This window comes from Balaenoptera physalus (genome assembly GCF_965194825.1).
Source record: "Balaenoptera physalus genome assembly, chromosome: 2".
Classification (NCBI taxonomy): Eukaryota; Metazoa; Chordata; class Mammalia; order Artiodactyla; family Balaenopteridae; genus Balaenoptera; species Balaenoptera physalus.
In genome coordinates, this window is record NC_138883.1 from 12,971,769 (window position 1) to 12,991,319 (window position 19,551).

Sequence of the window (19,551 nt, forward strand, 5' to 3'; positions counted from 1 at the left end):
GGGGTTAGAGTGTACCTACAAAATGTATTAAAGTATTATTAAAATGGCACCTTAAATCATTTTATTTACCATATTTATTTATTTTTGACTTTATATATATAGCATGACAATCACAAATTAGACATTCTTGTGAGACTAGAGTCTCACACTGAGTCATGAAGAATACATTCGTAATTTGGAAAACATAGCTAATAGCACCGAGTTTCCAAAATACATTTTTTCTAAGTTACAGAATGCCTAGCACAAATGCCTGCAGATGGTCCATTCATTCATTCCACAAATATTTTTCCCCCAGCTTTACTGAGACATATTTGACATATTACATTGTGTGTACCTCAGATATTTTAGAGAAGGGGTGACAAACCACAGCTGTGGCCAAATCCAGTCCATGGTCTGTTTTTGCACAACCTGCAAAGTGAAAAATAGTTTCTATGTTTTTAAAGCATTGTTCAAAAAAAAAAGCTACAGAGACCATATGTGGCCCACAAAGCCTTTATGGGAAAGGTTTGTCACCTCTCTTAGAGCAACAGATAGTCTTTTAACAAGGCTGTTCTTAGTTATACATGTTTTTCAAAAGTTGACTTTCACTGTATTCTTAAGACCCTAGTTTACAGAAGTAAAACATGTTTCTGAATTAGAAATAGGTTAACCCAGAATATTCTTCATCATGTAGCAGTCAGCCTTCTTTGGTAAGTTGGCACACCAATTTTAGAGTACCCTAGAGGCTCAATAAGAGATGTCTGTTGGTAACTAACTCTTTTTGGCCTTTTGGGTTTTATGGGTAGGTTTGGTTTTGTTGTTGTATAAAGGCATCATAATTAGAGGCCTGAACATATACATCCATTTTTGCTGTCTTTTTTTACTTCATTTTAAATTGTTTTGCTTGGGAATTCCCTGGCGGTCCCCAGTCAGTGGTTAGGACTCTGCACTTTCACTGCCGAGGGCCTGGGTTCATTACCTGGTCGGGGAACTGAGATCCCACAAGCTGTGCAGCGCAGCCAAAAAAAATGTTTTGCTTAATTGACTTTTAAAATATCCTTAAATTATGAAAACATTGTTTATAAGGATATTTCTGACATTGATTTATTCTATCAACATTTTATCTTTAAAATGGTTTTCAAAATAGAAAGTCTAATGCATTTTTCTTAGAAGGAAACCTATTAGGGTGACAGTTGTTATGTTGAATTAGTTTTTCAGTCTGGTGTACACACTGCAGTATGAACTGAGAATACATGTGGTCAGATGTTTTTCAGCCAAAAGGAATAGTGCATATAAAGGGCTCTTAAACTCATATTCATTTTCCTTATAAACCTATCATAGCAAAAGTGAGAGTCCCAAAGCAAGTTGAGAGGAAGTTAATAATGAACACTTCTTTGTTCTTTCATGTCAGCATAGAAGGTTTTGTTTGAGTGTGGGAAAGGGAGTTTGAGCAGATGGGACAGAATGGGAAAACTGAATAAATTAATAAATTAATCAGTTTTATTTCAATAAATTTAACACCCACTACCATGTTTTATTGATTCTAAGATATGCATTTATCATCTCTCAAATCAAGGTGAGTCTTAAAACTAATGGCATGTCATTATGATTGGTAGCTTTTTTTCTTTGTTTTGTCTTCTTAGTAGTAGAAAGAAGGTTTTTTGCGATCAGTGGCATCTTACATTTGATGACGTGTGATGCATACCTAGTATTAGGAAAAAGATGATTAAGACCTGAAGTCAGTTGTCAAGTGGCTCAGAGTTCATTAGGAGGCGATAGTCTGTAAATACCAAAACAACATTAAAAGCACTATATCGAGGTGTGTTTGGATGTATAGTGGAAATGATTTATTCTCCCTGAATGAGGCAGATCAGGAAAATCTTGCAAAAAGAAGTAAGTTGTGTCTTGATCATGGGAGAGTGTGAAATTCTTGGTTGAATACACAATTCAGATGAACAAATGTGAAAGTGTGGTGTGTTAGAGGTTTGGTATAGGTAGAACACATGAGTCTAGTGGGAGAGTGGCAGAAAAGGGAAAGGCCTTTTCTTTAGTCCTTCATCTCATTTTGCTTACAGTATTGCAAAGAAAATGTCTCACAGTTCAGTGAGAACTATGAAGAGAATCATGACAAATTAATGAGTTTATATTGTAGGAAATTAAGCATGCTAGCAAAAATCTTAGTTATGTTTTATTATTGTTAATATTTTCCAAACTAAGTTAGGTTATCATTAATTAAACCTTACTCTTTCTCAAATGATTCTCAGTGTGGCTTTCTTCCCAGGATTAAGAGAATGAGTAGCTTCTGAAAGAAGATGCCAGTCATTAGGAATGCACTCTTTAGGACTGGCTATACAATAGGAGTTTTTATCAAGGATTTCTAAAAGAACTAAGCATAAATTTGCGGAGATTTAATATCTATTCAGTCTTAGAAAAGAGTACATTAAAATATTAAGTATAGTTTTTTTTTAAGGGAGATTTTATAAGTAAATTTAGATGTTGTCCACTTGTAAAGACAAAAGATTGGTTAAATGTACACAGTTTGGGGACTTTGAATTTTTTATATCTGCTGCTTCTTAATTATTATACTTGTATCATATTTAAAGACAATGTAATCAAGTCTGTGAGTGAGAACAGCAATCCTATTTAGTCTTTATAGGTTAGATATGTATGTGTATATACACACAGACACACACACACACAGTTTTATTGTCTTGGCCTTTACCAGATTCTTGGATCTTAAATTGTAGCTTTTTAGCTCATACCTATATGTTGTCTGGCTGTTTTTTAAAATATGGAAATCTATAAGAAGAATGAAGTAAAGAAAAATTTTGTGGTAGATGCTTTTATTCAACTATCATTAGTTACATATGCGGCAAAAAGTTTCAGACTTACATAAAATGTCATGTTGTGTAAGGTAAAGATTTAGTATTTGTTTTAGAGATGAGTGAAACTAAGCGTAAGAGATTCCTGGCATGTTAATAAAGGTTAGAGATGTGAGTGGAAGCAGAGTGCACTTTTACACTGAAAATCCTACATTTGTGCTAACTTGACCTATCGCAAAAGCTTTCTCTAATCTCCTTCGAGCAACTTGACTTCATTAGAACTCACTGGTAAATTTTTGAAAGTAACTTTATTCAACAGCAAGAATAGTGGTTGGATATTTTTCATGCAAATTTCTTTTTGGGGAGAGGTTTGGGTGGAAATGACACGATTCTTGATATAAATAAATGAGGGCAAATGAAGAGCAAAACAAAGCCCATTAGAATTACCTTCTATCTATCTACCTTAGCAGTTTCTGAACAAAACTGCTCTTGAGGAGATGGCAGTGGTGCCAGCTGCATACTCTGGTCTTAGTGAGTTCTAGGAAGGGAGTTTTCTTTTCACTTACCCGGGAACTGCATGCAGACCACAGGGTTCAATTAATGTGTGTTATGGTAGGACACAAGTCTTCACAAAGCCTGCAAAGTTGGAGTAACAATTTTTAAAATAACAGCACTTGCCTTAATTACTAAAAGCTTAAAATTTGGCCTATTAGCATGAGCTCTAAAGTATTGATTTTTATTCTAACAAGTGGAACTGCCTAAGTTCCTTTATCAAGTAACATTAAAAAAAAAAAAAAAACAAGCTCTCAAATCATTGTTTTGGGAAAATAAACCCTTATTAGGCTTTGACTTATCACAAAGAAAGATGATGCTTATTGTTTAAAATGTCTTATTTCACCATGCTTATGTATTTGAAAATACTCAGTAGTTTAAAAAATAAAATGCAATTACTCTTCTATAAACTATTTTGAACTCCCTGCCCAGAGTGTCTCTTTAGTAAGAGACACTGTTAAATAAGTTGGATTGTTAAGGCAGTTTATAATCAACTGTACCTAATTGGGCATTCACTTGTGGACCTCTTTTCTGCCAACTAAAGAAAAATTGAGCTGCTTTACTCCTCTGCCTTCCTACCCAGAAACCGTGTCAGCATGGTTGCCTGGCTACCTGCTCATGAAGGACTTGATTAATAACAAATTGGCAATTTAACGAGCCACTTCCATGATCTCCAAAGAAACCAAAATACAAACACAATATTTAATCTTGCCAACCGAAGACGATGTGACTGCATGAAGTGAGTATGCTTTTTTGAACTGTTTACAATAACTGGGGCATTAACTTACTGATAATTCCATTAGGTAAAGAGGGCTTTGTTGAAGTCTAGCTGTCTGAGTATATTTGGATCTTGACGAATGGTGACTTAAGTAACTCCCCATACCTCAAGATGTAAATATACCTTTTAATCTGTAAGTTAAAGCCTAATTAATTGTAAAAAGGAAAACTAGGGAAAAAAAATAAAAAGCATACTCGCTGCAGTAAGCATAGAGGACCACATTTTAAAAACATCCTCTAAATTGATTCCTAAACTCTGGGAAGGCAAATTTTGGGTCATGCAGATTTCTGTGGGTTTATGGCACTTCTACAAACACATCCAAAAACAAATCAATGTAAACACCATTAACCCTGATACAAAATAATAAGAGTGTCCAAAAATAAGGAAGATAAAATTATAGAGTGGATTGCCCTAATAAAACAATGTTTTTTCTATTGTTTTGAAGGTATATACAAAAGGATATATTTGGAATTTTCTCATCTTAAGTAGTATGATAGGTTAATTCATTTATTAGCCCTATCTTAGCTCTAATTTCAGATGTAAAGTACATTTTGGTAATCAGTAACTTATTTCCAGAATTCTTCTGGCTCTCTAAGACTTGTGTTCTATGATGACATACACTGCTTTTAGAATACATTTTTCTGATAACCTTTTTGTAATCTTTATCTTTAGGTTCATACTTCTGGAAGCAGTAACTTATTACTGCATGAAGAACTATGTTTAACAGGTTTTTTTGTAATTCTAAAATTTGAAGATATGGTATGTAATTTGAACAACAATGCCTCTGTGTTTCAGGTGCTCTTCGTTTTAAGAGAAAGATTATTGGATTAAAAGATGAGTTTTACAACCGCTACATAATGAAAAGTTTTTTGTTTGAACCAGTAGTCAAAGCATTTCTCAACAATGGATCCCGCTACAATCTGATGAACTCTGCCATAATAGAAATGTTTGAATTTATTAGAGTGGTAGGTTCTATACTTTTTCGTTAGAATTTTGGTTTTGTTTGAGAAAATCAAACATGCATTGTTGGTATTTTGGTTTATTTGAGATTATTATATTTGGAGAGAATTTTTGAAAGAAAACCAGTGTTCCCAAAAGCTTATGAGATTCGATTTGAACTAACAAAAAACAAAATAATCTCTCTCAGCAGCTAGTTTCAAACTATCTCAGGATAGTTTGAAAACTGATTTAACACTGTCACTGTAGTCGTTTTAAGAAAGTAAAATTATAGTTGACGTAAGTATTTGGATGTGTTTTTTGTTTGTTTGTTTTTAACTTTGAGGTTTTTTGAATTTTTCTTGACATTCCTCCATATGTCTCTAAAGAGCAAACTTCATTCTTTAATGATATAGTAGGCTAGTAGTTCTCAAACATTGGTGTGTCTCAGAATTATCTGTGGCATGCTTTTTAAAAATTTCGGTAAAATAAACAACAAAATTTGCCCTTTTAACCATTTTTTAAAGTGTACAGTTCACTGGCGTTAAGTGTATTCACATTGTTGTGCAATCATCACTGCCATCCATCTCTAGCACTTTTCTGTAGTGTGATTTTAAATATATATGCCTAGGCACCACCCCAGACTTAGTGAATGAGAATCATCTAGGGTAGGACCTGAGCATTTACTTTGGAAAGAGCCATGGATAATTCTGAGGTACACCAAAAGTCGGGGGCTATTGAAGTAGCCAGTATTTGTTATGCCCATTTGCATTTGTTTGTCCCTAAGACTGGATAATAATTTTATGAAATTAAACCATTTTGGGTGGGTTTATGAGTTCACTACAATTAAGCCTCATATTTTGCTAATTTTTCCTATCATTTTTTATTATAATTCTTTTTTATAGGAAGATATAAAATCATTAACTGCTCATGTAATTGAAAATTACTGGAAAGCACTGGAAGATGTAGATTATGTACAAACATTTAAAGGATTGAAACTGAGATTTGAACAACAAAGAGAAAGGCAAGATAATCCCAAACTTGACAGGTAGATTACCACATATTTGAACCTATTCATTCAGTGACAAGTTTATGATGGTAGCTCTTTTTTGCTTGTTTATTATTTAGCTTGGCAGCAGAGGGGAAAATAAACAGATGGAGGTTGTAGTTTTCTCTAATGGTCAATGTAAATGTTTTCCTGACGGTGTTAGGTGGGTATCAGTATGATCTGTAGACTTTTCTCAGGCATATATCAAGTTAGATAATGCAAAAGAAAAAAAGCAAAACACTGATATGGCAATAAGGCTACTTTTGTGTCCAAAGTAAAATCAGAATATTATTGTATTTGCTTTGCTTTAAGGTTACAAATTATTTTAATGCAATCGTGTACATTTTTTTTAAATACCTGAGTTCACATACTTGTGGTATATTTTAAAATCTGTAAATTAAGACTTAATTCCTAGTGTTAGCAAGTTTAATAACTGATCTGTGACAGTACAATTTTGATAATGGGAATTTTGATTGCACTAGTTAACACTAGATATGGTGGAGTGTACTTTTTTGTTATATGCTAGGTAAAATCTGTTTGTTTTTTTTTTCCCACCTCTGTATGTATAAATCTGTATTATTCCATTTATCTATTAAGACTGTAATTTGGGATAATATTTGAAGATGAAAGTCTTTATATGAGTCTATTAATTCTACTTTCTTCTCTTTACTCATAGTATGCGTTCCATTTTGAGGAATCATAGATATCGAAGAGACGCCAGAACACTAGAAGATGAAGAGGAGATGTGGTTCAACACAGATGAAGATGACATGGAAGATGGAGAAGCTGTCGTGTCTCCATCTGACAAAACTAAGAATGATGATGACATTATGGATCCAATAAGTAAATTCATGGAGAGGAAGAAATGTATGTTGAAAAGATGGGCAAGGAAAAATTGAAGGCTTTCTCATTCTGGGTTTATCCTTTCTTGACAGAGTGATTAGTATCTACTTTGTGTCACAACAGATATTAAAAGACTCTTGCTTTATAGAGTGTGAATTTAATAGCTCTGTTGGGAAGGTATAGACTAAATTTTCCTAATTTGTCTTGAGTGAGATATTTCAGGAAGGGTAGGAACACTGACTATAATACTGAAGGTCTCCTTCCTTCTCAGCAGTAAAGTCCTGTGGATAAGGATGCTTAGTATTTTGCTAAGCTTTGTTCATAAACTGAATTTCAGTGTCGCTCTCTGGCAAAGGAGTAAGCTAGTTAATTGTGTTTTTAGTGCCATCTCACTTGGAGGTTTTTAAAAAGATGCGTATGGGTGACAATTATTGACAGTATTCTCATTTTTAGTAAAAGAAAGTGAGGAAAAGGAGGTGCTTCTGAAAACGAATCTTTCTGGTCGGCAGAGCCCAAGTTTCAAGCTTTCTCTCTCTAGTGGAACAAAGACTACCCTCTCCAGCCAGTCACCTGCAACAAATCTGCCTGGTTCTCCAGGCTCACCTGGATCCCCAGGATCTCCAGGCTCTCCTGGATCCATCCCTAAAAATACATCTCAGACGGCAGCTATTACTACCAAGGTATGTTTCTGACTCCCAGACCTACCTAATTGAAGCTTTCCCAACAATAAAGTTGTTGTGACTAGTAGTCCCTTTGGTTACTGCCTTTTGGAACTGGTTTTGTGAACTAGAGAATAATTCTCCCACCAGCAGTTGAGAAATTTCTGAAAGTTTTTATGACCAATTCAGAAGTTTGAATATATTCTTATTTTGGTTATTTGCATTTTAGAACCTTAAGTTCACATTTGTATGTGTCAAAACATTTACAGAAATTTTAAAGTTAATTATTTACTTTTATCAGCTTTCCCAATTAATACCCAGATAAAGACTTCATAGGAAGAAGATAATCTAAATATCTGGACACTCCTAACTTAATTTTGTCAAGCAAGGTTTATAAAAAAGAATTAACTGTCTACTATCACTAACATTTCATTTAGGAAGGATCAAAATTTTACCACCAAAAATGTAGGAAAGACATAATCTCAGAAAAAACCAATTCTTTTGGCCGCCTTATGTTTCCCCGGACTAGCAGTTAACAGACTGGCATGTGGAATTCATTGATCTGCGTCAGGACTAAAGTGAGGACTAAAGTGAGCTGCAGTGGCTTCCGGTGACGGAGCAGGGCTGAGAGGAAGCCTGGACGGAGTAATGAGGAAGGGACAGGGCAGAGTCACTTGCCTAGCCTTGATAGTCTGTCTACCCTCATTTCTAGTGGTCTGTTTATTTTCTGTGGTTTTAATTTTGATGCTGTTTAGACTCTGTTAAAGAAAATTTTTTTAATGCATAAAGTCTTAAAACTTAAGTTTTGAATTTTAAATTCAGTAATTAGTGTTTATCTCCTGGGTGTTTCGCAAGGATCATAAACTGCTTAAAATTTTATCATGGAAAACTTGGGAAATATGTAATGAACTTCAGCTGCATACAATCTCACCTCCCAGAAATAACCAGTTAGTATACTGGGGTGGGGGGTATATCCTTTACCCAGGCTTAAGACATATGTATTTGAAAATGTAGTGTTTTCTTAAAATAATCCTTATTTCTGAACAGGGAGGCCTCGTGGGTCTGGTAGATTATCCTGATGATGATGAGGATGATGATGAGGACGAAGACAAGGAAGACACGCTCCCTTTGTCAAAGAAAGCAAAGTTTGAGTCATAATGGCAACTGCCTGTGATCAGTACCTGTTGAGAAAACTGGTTCTCTACCCCTCCCCACTACAAAATCTATAACAAAGCAGTGGTCTCTTGTGAATGACTGACACAGATCAGCTCGCACACTTGACTTCTGCTCATCAAGTGCCAATTCAGTGGAGCAGGAGGAGGGGATAATTATACATTTAGGGGGAAGACTGACTTACACCTTTGAGGTCTCCAGCTTGGACCACACATTGCCCTTTTCTCAGGGAAGGAAATGGAAACAAAAAGCCAACAGGGCAGGGGTTTTGTAAGTGGAACTCTGGATTGACTGGTCAGTTGCTACAATCAGAATATGCTTTCTCGGACCATGTTTGAGACTCACTCAGAAGAATAGGCTTTTCTGCCCTAATTCTTCACTAGTTAAGAAGAATGCCAGCAGTTTCTTTGTATAAAGAGACCTGCCTTTAAAATCGCACATTCTGAACATTTTAGTCAAGCTACAGCAGGTTTGGAAAAACCTCGTTGGGGGAGGGGCGAATATGAAGTTTCCTCTTTTTTATCTGTTCCCTTTGCCCTTCAAACTGCAGATTTTTTTTTAAAGTGGGGATTTGTCCCTACTTGATTAAAGATTGAGTGGAATTCTAGATGTGGTCATTTGTGTCATAATTTTTTTTGTTTCATTTTGTTTTTGATTTTTTTTTCTCCTGAGTGTATGCTTAGTTGTTGAGTATATATATTTGGGACCATTAAAAATTTTTTTGATGTAATATAACCTAATGTTGTGCTGGTACCTGTTTTACCATGTGTAATTTTTGTTCTCCATCACAGTTCTTAAATTTGTTTAGAGTTTTATGAAAGATGGTATAGTTTTTATTGACAAAAGCAAAGTAATCTTACAACTATGTGCATACAAAAAGCAATACTATTTTGTGACTAAATATTTTATATTAAAATTTACATCAGCAACTGTCTTGAGAATTCAGGGAAATAGAGTGGAATTTAAAATTTCAGCAGTTTTGTTAAACCTAGAAACATGAAATTAGTATTCCAAAGAGATTCTGAAATTTCATATCTTGGGGAAATGATGGTACATTAAATCAAAATTGAGGATGAATAATTTAAAAATAACGTATTTGACTTTTGAGTAATAAAAAAAGTGAAGAGTAAGAGAAATTGTATTAGTTGTATTTTTCTTTTTTCTTTTTTTTAACTACTCCCTTTGGAATACCAGTTGGAGTTGTAAGCGGTGGTTCCTAAATAAATACCTGGTCAGAGGACCATCAGATACCACTTCATTAAAACAGTATGTTTAAATAGGTTCTTTTTATTGTCTTAGGTGTGCTAAAATTCTTTTAAGGAAATGAAAATAAATATCTCAATTCCACATACCTTCACTTTTTAAAAAAGTGAAGATTTTAGAACTTACTGAAGAATGTATTTGCAAATGTGAATAAAAATTCATATCTAGTAAAAGGATACTATTTTAAGTATCATATACTTTAACTGGATAATCTAGCAAGCACTGTGTGCTTCTACCTTAGCTCCTCTTTTGCTTAGCCCTCAGTACATTGTGATACCAAAAACAAGGTTATATGGAATAGTTGCATAGAAAACCAGAAAGCAACAACTTGCTACAGTCAGTCATGAAAAGTCTTATTGTTGGCTAATTTTTTTTTTAAATGAAACTTTGGGTGCGTTATTAACTGTAAGAGTTTAAGTGTATTTCACTACAGTATAGAGCTACTTCTGGGTCACAAGTTCTGGCAATTAATTTTAATCAACTTATCTTGCAAATAAAGAGAACAGAAAATAGGATGTAAGTTAATTATATTATGTCTTCCTTTATTACCTAGAAAGTCCCATGTGAAATGTTTGTGCCTTAAACATACAGTTTAAACTGACCTTTCTGATTGACTCATGGAACATGTATTTGTCTTGGTCTTCTGGGGGTTCTTGGGTAGTGGGAAGAACCATCTCTTGTTTTCATGACTTGTGGTCCAGTATATTAAAAAAAAAGATACTAACTATTGGCCTTCAACATTTAAGGGATGCCCTTTCATTGATGGACAGATGGGTTACTGAAGCGGAACTTCACACATGCTGCTACAATAGGAGAAAAGTCTAAACAGCTGCTTGTTTCATGGAGGAAGACTATTAGCAATAAATTGCTAGAAACACAACACTTGAATTGACACAGTTCCGTCTGACTGACTCAGAATTCCACACTTTGAAGTATAAATACTATTTTGATAACCGATGTGAATATAATGATGTAAATACATATTTTAATGATACCTGTTGGTTCTTTTGCTCATTTTAAAATGAAAAATTTCACTTCTCAGAGTGATTACCTAGCAATTGCTGAAAAATATCTGTAATTGCTACAGAAAACACCCTGACATCCCATCTTGTCCAGAAATGCTACCCTGGCATTTTTTTTGATAGAATGAAGCCTGATGGGTTTTCTATGCCTGATTGTACTCAGATCCTGCATGTCATTTTCTCTGGAGCACCAATGTGCAAGTCAGTTTTGTGAATTTGGAAATGAAGGGGAGACATGGAGCAGGGGGGACAGTCCTCGGTTTTTATTCTTTATTTAAGCAGTGGCCTTTGTAAAGCTTGCAAGATTAGAACAGCAAGGAGTTTACACTGGAAGATTTCTTTAAGTGGATAACTTTATGTTCTCAACCTATTTCTAGTATTCACCATGAATGACTTTGTTTAAACAGCATTGTCAAAATCCCTTTGGGGGAAAATTTAGGACCTTCAAAATTCTTCTATACAAGGAAACTTTTTCTGCCATAACATCCATTTTGAGCAAGAGAATTATAGAAACATTTTTATGGGATGGATTGTTGTCTACCATTATAGTGGGACATTGATGCATGAAGAAATGGGGCAATCATCAGTGTTTGTGCTCAGTGCTAAATCAGTCTGATTTTTCTCTTTGGCCTTAATGCTTCTTCTTGGCTCTTTTGAAAGGAAACTGTAGAGAGGCTCTCTTCAAATAGATAAACGTCCTAACTGTTGGAGTCAGATGTCTTGGTCCTTAAAATAACTCTGGTTGGAGACACAACTTTCCTTGACCTTTCTGCTCGCCTAGGTGAGTTCTTCCATGGACTCAAAGGGCACAGTGATTTCTTCAACATGATGCTAAATTGGCTTAATTTCCATATATTCCCACCATGGTCTAAGTCACATCCTACCTGCAAATTCAGTGGACCCTCTCCATCTGTATATTACTTGACACTTAGGCAGCATTTGCTACTATCCATTGTCTTCTTGATACCTTATTCTCTTGGCTTCTCTAACATCATGTGCTTTAACATTACTGACCTTTCTACTGTTTGATAGCTCCCTACTTTACCTCTTAAATGCTGGGATTCACTAGGGTTCCATCTTGGGTACTCATCTTTCCAAATTCCAGCCAGCCACATTACTTATATGTCCTTGATCCAGTCGTTCTGTGCCCTGAAAGACTGCCTTAACCTGTCATGTGCCCCTCTGAATGCTTTTCTTGCCTTGCCTGCTGATGAACTCATATTTATCATTCAGAATTGTTCCCCTGATACTTGGGACTCCATCCTTGAAGGAAGGGGTTATATCTTTTTCAACTTTGTATCCTTAGTATCTAGCATGATACCTAGCCCACAGATGGCTCGCCACATGTTTATTGGATGAATAAAGGAAAGACTGAGCAATGTGCATGCAGTATAGAGACTGGGAAAGTCTTTTAGTTGATGCCCTTACACAGTCAAGTTTGACTCATTCGTGACCATGAAACTCCCTCTGTGGATATAAAGGGAGGACTCAAGACCTCTGTCCTGTCCTTCATACCTTTGAGCCTTAGGGTTAACAACACAAGGGGGTATTTTTGGTTCATACGATTAGCCTATCTTAAGTTATTTCAACAACTACTAAAATTCTACTTAAGCTTTCCTGGTCTGTTCATCCTGGGCTCCAGCATCTCTAACTAACTCTTTAACTCTCTTACTGGTCTGTTGGTCACAGTTCTTCACCTGTAAGTACAGACCCCTGCCTTTTATTGCTAGACTTAGCCATAGCTGTAGATTTCACAAACCACTTATCTATTGGTCTGATGTTTATTTTATTGAATCTCATGCCCTTAAACTTTTATATCTTGGTCTTTTTCCTGGGGTGTGAGTTCCTAGAAGGCAGGCCCAGATTTAGATGATTAGGTATATAGGTAGATTGGTTGGGTAGATAGATTTTCTATGTAGAATCAATGGATACTTCACAAGAATGATAAAAGGGATGCATTTCCTTCATTTCTGAAAGAACATTTTAGATAAAGAGCCTGAAGAATGATCACTCAAACTGTAGTACTGCATTCTAGCATTAAATAACCTTATACAGGAATGTGTTTCTGCTGTTTTGCAGAAAAGAAGCAGATCAATTAATTTTACTTTAATGCTGGTGTAATTCACAAAGGAATTGCTACTTCAGGTTTTCTCATCCTTCTAAAGTACTATTCTGGAAGAAGATGAGGAAATAATGACATGTTTTGTTAACAACTTCCTAGATGGTTCTCTGGCTCATAGATGTCCCAACAAAACCAAGAGCCCAGAAAAAATTGGCTTTTAGAATTCTCGGGTAGCTTTCAAAAAGGGTCTGAATGTGATTTGAATTGTTATTAGTGAAAACCTTTTGCCCAAAGCCCTCCCAATTCAAGTGCTTCTTGGACCTACATTGGAAGACTAGAATGGGGGTGGCGGTTGGGAATGGAATGAACAAGAGGTTGAATGAGCACTCAAGAAACTCACAATATGTGCTCCACACATGTTGATTAATCCAACTGATAGCAAGAACAAATTTCCTGGGAGAAAGTGGTGTAAAGCTGCAGAGACAAGGTGTAATTGCAATAGCATTGTCAGAATGGCCTGAGTTTGAATTCTTACTCTGCTACTGAGACCTTAGACAAGTTCCTTAAGCCTTGGTTTCCCCATCTGTAATGGGAGTAACATTACAAGTGTGAGGATTGTAGAATGAATGTGTGTCTGTGTGTGTGTGTGTGTAGATAAAGCAACTATCCCAAAGGTATATATTCAGTAGATGGTAGCTATTTAATATATTAATGTAGTCCAAATATGGAGGGAGACGGCTATGATGATTTTGTCTTTAAAACTTAAAACTATCCATTTTCAGGAGTCAATTCAGTCTATACAGTGGGGGATTGATACCTAATATATTGGTTAAAAATAGTACATTCAGGACTGGCAACATGACGAGCTTGGCAAATCTGCCCCACACAAAATAATTTAAAAACCAGGTAAAATTGTCAAAACCAACTATTTCAGGACTCTGGACATTAGCCAAAGGCATATAACAAATTGAGAAGAGTTCAAGAATCTTCTTTTTAAAAAGTGAGAGTCTGGCATTTTGGCCTGGGGTTACTCCCATGCCCATCTTCCACTATTCCCTCAGCTCAACCAGCTAGGTAGTTCTACCAATGCAGGACAGCTGTGAAAACAAGCAGTTTCATTACTGGAAGCGGCTGACTTGATTGGAGTGGAGGATAAAAAATACATGCCCTCGGTTGTTCACAGAAACAGTAGCCTGACCAAGAAAAATAGAAGATTCAAATTACTAAAATCAGAAATGCAAGATATTTGGTTGGGACACTGTTACAGAAATGAAAAGGATTACAAAGGAATACTATGAATAACTATGCCAATAAATTAGATGAAACGGACAAATTCCTAGCAAGACATAAAATAACTCAATAAGAAATAGACAAAAGTTTGAACAGACCAGTTGTTAGTAAGGAGGTTGAATCAGTAATCAAAAACCTCCCAACAAACAGAAGTCCAGGACCAGATGGGTTCACTAGTGAATTCTACCAAACATTTTAAAAAAATTAATACCATTCCTTCTCAAACTTGTCCAAAGTTTAGAAGAGGAGAGAACACTTCTAAATTAATTTTATGAGGCTAGCATTACCCTGATACCAAAACCAGACATGGATGCCACAAGAAAAGAAAATTATAGGCCATATCCCTGATAAACACAGATGCAAAAATCCTCAATAAAATAGCAAACTAAATCCAACAATACATTAGAAAGATCATATCCATGGTCAAATGGGATTTATTCCAGATGTGCAAGGATGGTTCAACATCTGCAAGTCAATGTGATAAGTCCCATTAACAAAATGAAGGATAAAAACCGTATGATCATCTCAATAGATGAAGAAAAAGCATTTGACAAAATTCAACATCCATTTATGATAACTCTTAACAAAGTGAGTACAGAGGGAACGTACCTCATCATAATAAAGGCCATATATGACAAGCCCACAGCTAACCTCATACTAATGGTATAATAAAAAGCTGAAAGCTTTTCTTCTAAGATCAGGAACAGGACAAGGATGCTCACTCTAACCATTTTTATTCAACATTGTATTGGAAATCTTAGCCATAACAATTAGGCATGAAAAAGAAATGAGGCATCCAAATTGGAAAGTAAAGTATAACTGTCACTATTGGCAGGTGATATTATATAGAGAAAACTAAAGATTCCATCAGAAAATAATTAGAACTGATAAACGAATTGAGTAAAGTTGCAGCAACAAAATCAATATACAGAAATTGGTGGTGTTTCTAAATACAAATACATTATCGGAACGAGAAATTTAAAAAACAATTCCATTTACAATTGCATCACAAAGAGTAAAATATCTAGGAATAAATTTAACCAAGGAGGTAAAAGACCTATACACGAGAAACTTTAAGACACTGATGAAAGAAACTGAAAACAAATGAATGGAAAGATATTCCATGTTCATGGATTGGAATAAATAATATTGTTAAAATGTCCATACTACCCAAAGCAATCTACAGATTCATTGTAATCCCTACCAAAATTCCAATGGCAGTCTCACAAATAGAAAAAACAATCCTAAAATTTGTATGGAACCACAAAGACCCTGAATAGCCAAAGCAATCTCGAGAAAGAAGAACAAAACTAAAGGCATCATATGTCCTGATTTCAAACTATATTACAAAGCTAGAGTGATCAAAACAGTATGGTATTGGCATAAAAACAGACACATAGATAAATGACATAGTACAGACAGCCCAGAAGTAAATCCACACATATACAGTCAATTAATTTATGACAAAGGAGTCAATATATAATGAATGGGGAAAGAATAGTCTCTTCAATAAATGGTGTTGGGAAAACTGGACAGCCACCAGCAAAAGAATGAAAGTAGACCACTATCTTACACCATACACAAAAATAAACTCAAAATGGATTAAAGAATTAAATATAAGATCTGAAACCATAGAACTCCTAGAAGAAAACAGATACTAAGCTCTTTGACATCAGTCTTGGCAAAGATCTTTTTGGATTAAGCAACAGAAGCAAAAATAAACAAGTGGGACTACATCAAACTAAAAAGCTTCTGCACAGCAAAGGAAACCATCAATAAAGTGAAAAGGAAATAAAACCAAATGGGAGAAAATATTTCCAAATCATGTATCTGATAAAAGGTTAATCCAAAATATATTAAGAACTCATACAACTCAATAGCAAAACCCAAATAATCCAATTAAAAAATGGGCAGAAGACCGAATAGACATCTTTCCAAAGAAGACATACAGATCACAACAGGCAGGTGAAAAGGTGGTCAACATCACTAATCATCAGAGAAATGCAAATCACAACCACAGTGTGATTATCATGTTAGAATGGCTATTACCAAAAGCACAAGAGATAACTAGTGTTGGCAAGGATGTGGAGAAAAGGGAGTTGGCAAGGATGTGGAGAAAAGGGAACCCTTGTGCACTGTTGGTGGGAATGTAAACTGGTGCAGCCACTATGGAAAACTGTATAAAGGTTCCTCAAAAAATTAAAAATAGAACTACCATATGATCCAGCAATTCCACTTCTGGGTATTTATCCAAAAAAAACCAAACACTAACTTGAAAAGATATATGCCCCTCCCCTCCATATTCATTGCAACATTATTTACAAATAACCAAGACATGGAAGCAACCTACGTGTCCATCAATGAATGAATGGATAAAGAAAATGTGGCACATATATACAATGGATATTATTATTCAGCCATAAAGAAGGAAATCTTGCCATTTGCAACAACACGGATGGACCTTGAAAGCATTATGCTAAGTGAAATAAGGTAGACAAAGAAAGCCAAAGTATGATATCACTTATATGTGGAATTTTATAAAAACAAACCAAATCCATAGATACAGAGAACAGATGGGTGATTGTCAAAGGTGGGGGATGGAGGGTGGGCAAATAGTTGAAGGGGATCAAAAGTTACGAACTTCCAGTTATAAAATAAATATCATGAGAATGTAACGTAGAGCAGGATGACTATAGTTAATAATACTGTATTATATTTTAAGATCTACTCTCTTAGCAACTTCCAAAGTTCTTATCACAAGAAAAAACAAATTGTACCTGTGGGGTGATGGATGTTCACTAGACTTATTGTGGTGCTCATTTTGCAATATATACAAATATTGAATAATTATGTTTTATACCTGAAACTAATATAATGTCATATGTCAATTATATCAATAATAAAAAAGAACTAGACAATTTGAACAGATCTATATAATACATGAAGAGATTGGATTAGTGACCAAAAAGCTACCCATTAAAAAAAAGCCATATGGCCCAAATGGTTTCAAAACTGAATTCTCTAATTTTTTACAAATTCTTCCAAAAAACAGAAGAGGACTCATTCTGTGAGGTCATTATTCCCTGATACCAAATCCAGACAAAGACATCACCAGAAAACTACAAAGCAGTATCTTACACATATGGTCATAAAAATTCTCAACAAAATACTAAGAAATGAATCTAGCAACAAATAAAAAGAATTAGACACCATTACTAAATGGGATTTATCCCAGGAATGTGTGGTTGTTTACCATCTGAAAATCAATGTAATACACCATATCAAAAGAAAAAAATACAAAACCTATATGATCATCGTCACAGATGCAGAAAAAAGCATTTGACAAAAGTCAACCCTCTTCCATGATAAAACACTCAACACTCTGGGGGGAGGGAACTTCCTCAACCTGATAAAGGACATCTACAAAAAACCTACGGCTAACATTATATTTAATGATGAAAGAATGTTTTCCACCTAAGATCAAACACAAGACATGGATATCTGCTTTTGTTACTTCTATTCAACATTGTACTGGAGGTTCTAGCCAGGGCAATTAGGCAAGAAAATAAAAGGTATCCAGATTGGTAAGGAAAAAGTAAAACTATTTGTAGATGACACAATATTACAGACAGAAAATACTAAGAAATACACTATAAAATTATTAGAACTAATAAATGGGTTCAGCAAAGTCTCAGGATACAAAATCAATAAACAAAAATCAATAGTATTTCTATACATTTGCAATGAATACAAAAATGAAACAAAGGAAACAATTCCATTTACAATAGCGTGTGAAATTAGGAACACATTTAACAAAAGAAAAGCAGAGTTTATAACCTGAAAACTATAAAACACTGTAGAAAGAAAGAAGATCTAAATAAATGGAGAAACCTCCTACACTTATGGATTGGAAGACAATAGTGTTAAGATAGCAATGCTCTTCAAACTGATCTACAGATTCAATGCAATCCCTATCTGAATCCCCACCTGACTTCTTTGTACAAACTGAAAAGCTTGTAAAATGTATATGGAATTGCAGGGGACACAAAATAGCTAAAACAATCTTCAAAAAGAAAAAGTAGGAGGACACACACTTCCAAATTTCAAAATTTACTAGAAAGCAACAATAATCAAGAGAGTGTGGTACTGTGACTTCCCTGGTGGCGCAGTGGTTAAGAATCCTCCTGCCAATGCAGGGGACACAGGTTCAAGTCCTGCTCCAGGAAGATCCCATATGCCGCGGAGCAGCTAAGCCTGTGCGCCACAATTACTGAGCCTGCGCTCTAGAGCCTGCGCGCCACAACTACTGAGGCTGCGTGCCGCAACTACTGAAGGCCACGCGCCCAGAGCCCATGCTCCGCGACAAGAGAAGCCACCACAATGAGAAGCCCGCGCAGTGCAACAAAGAGGAGCTCCCGCTCACCACAACTAGAGAAAGCCCGTGCACAGCAACAAAGACCCAACACAGCCTAAATAAATAAATAAATAAATAAATAAATAAATTTATTTTTTTAAAAAAAGAGAGTGTGGTACTAATATATAGAAATACAGATCAATGAAATAGAATTGAGAGTTCAGGAATAAAACCACATCTCTATGGTCAACTGACTTTCAACAAGGATACTGTTATTGGCTGAACTATGTTCCCCCAAAACCTATATGTCAGAGTCTTAACCCCTAGTATCTCAGATTGTGTCTGTCTAGGTCTTTCAAAAGGTAACTAAATTAAAATGAGGCTTTAGGGTGAGTCCAAATCCAACATGACTGGTGTCCTCACAAGAAGAGGAAACTCAGACACAGATACACACAGAGGGAAGATAACAATCTTTAAGCCAAGGAGAGAGGCCTCAGAAGAAACCAAACCTGCTGACACCATGATCTTGGACCTAGCCTCCAGGACTGTGAGAAAATAAATTTGTGGTGTTTAAGCCACCTAATTTGTGATACTTCATTACCACAGGCAGACCTAGCTAATAAAGGTTTTGGTACTATGAGTCATTCGAGAGAACAGAATCTTAAGGATAAATTTTCTAACTTGTTCTGAGATTTCTGGAATTGGTTCTCTAATCTGATTAGACTTAAAGGCACTAATGACTCTATTTCCAGAAGTAAAGAAAGCACAAA

At 35.3% G+C, this 19,551-nt stretch overlaps 2 protein-coding genes across 8 annotated transcripts in view; one reads left to right on the plus strand and one right to left on the minus strand.

Moving 5' to 3' along the window:
• Positions 1-11,045, plus strand: part of PPP4R3A (protein phosphatase 4 regulatory subunit 3A) — a gene marked incomplete at its 5' end in the record, with an annotated part of 39,513 nt that extends 28,468 nt beyond the window's left edge. For 4 of the 7 annotated variants that reach the window (XM_082451251.1, XM_082451256.1, XM_082451254.1 and 1 more), the window contains 5 exons: positions 4,927-5,096; positions 5,973-6,115; positions 6,792-6,982; positions 7,412-7,638; positions 8,665-9,397. In XM_082451251.1, coding sequence (XP_082307377.1) covers positions 4,927-5,096; positions 5,973-6,115; positions 6,792-6,982; positions 7,412-7,638; positions 8,665-8,775 — 842 coding nt within the window. In that variant the 3' untranslated portion in view covers positions 8,776-9,397. Of the gene's footprint in view, positions 1-4,926; positions 5,097-5,972; positions 6,116-6,791; positions 6,983-7,411; positions 7,639-8,054; positions 8,196-8,664; positions 9,398-10,799 lie in introns of those variants that run through there. The other 3 variants (XM_082451253.1, XM_082451252.1, XM_082451255.1) reach the window with 3 other exon arrangements.
• Positions 1-19,551, minus strand: part of LOC309656002 (uncharacterized protein) — a gene marked incomplete at its 5' end in the record, with an annotated part of 126,717 nt that overhangs the window by 70,774 nt on the left and 36,392 nt on the right. The window lies entirely within an intron of this gene.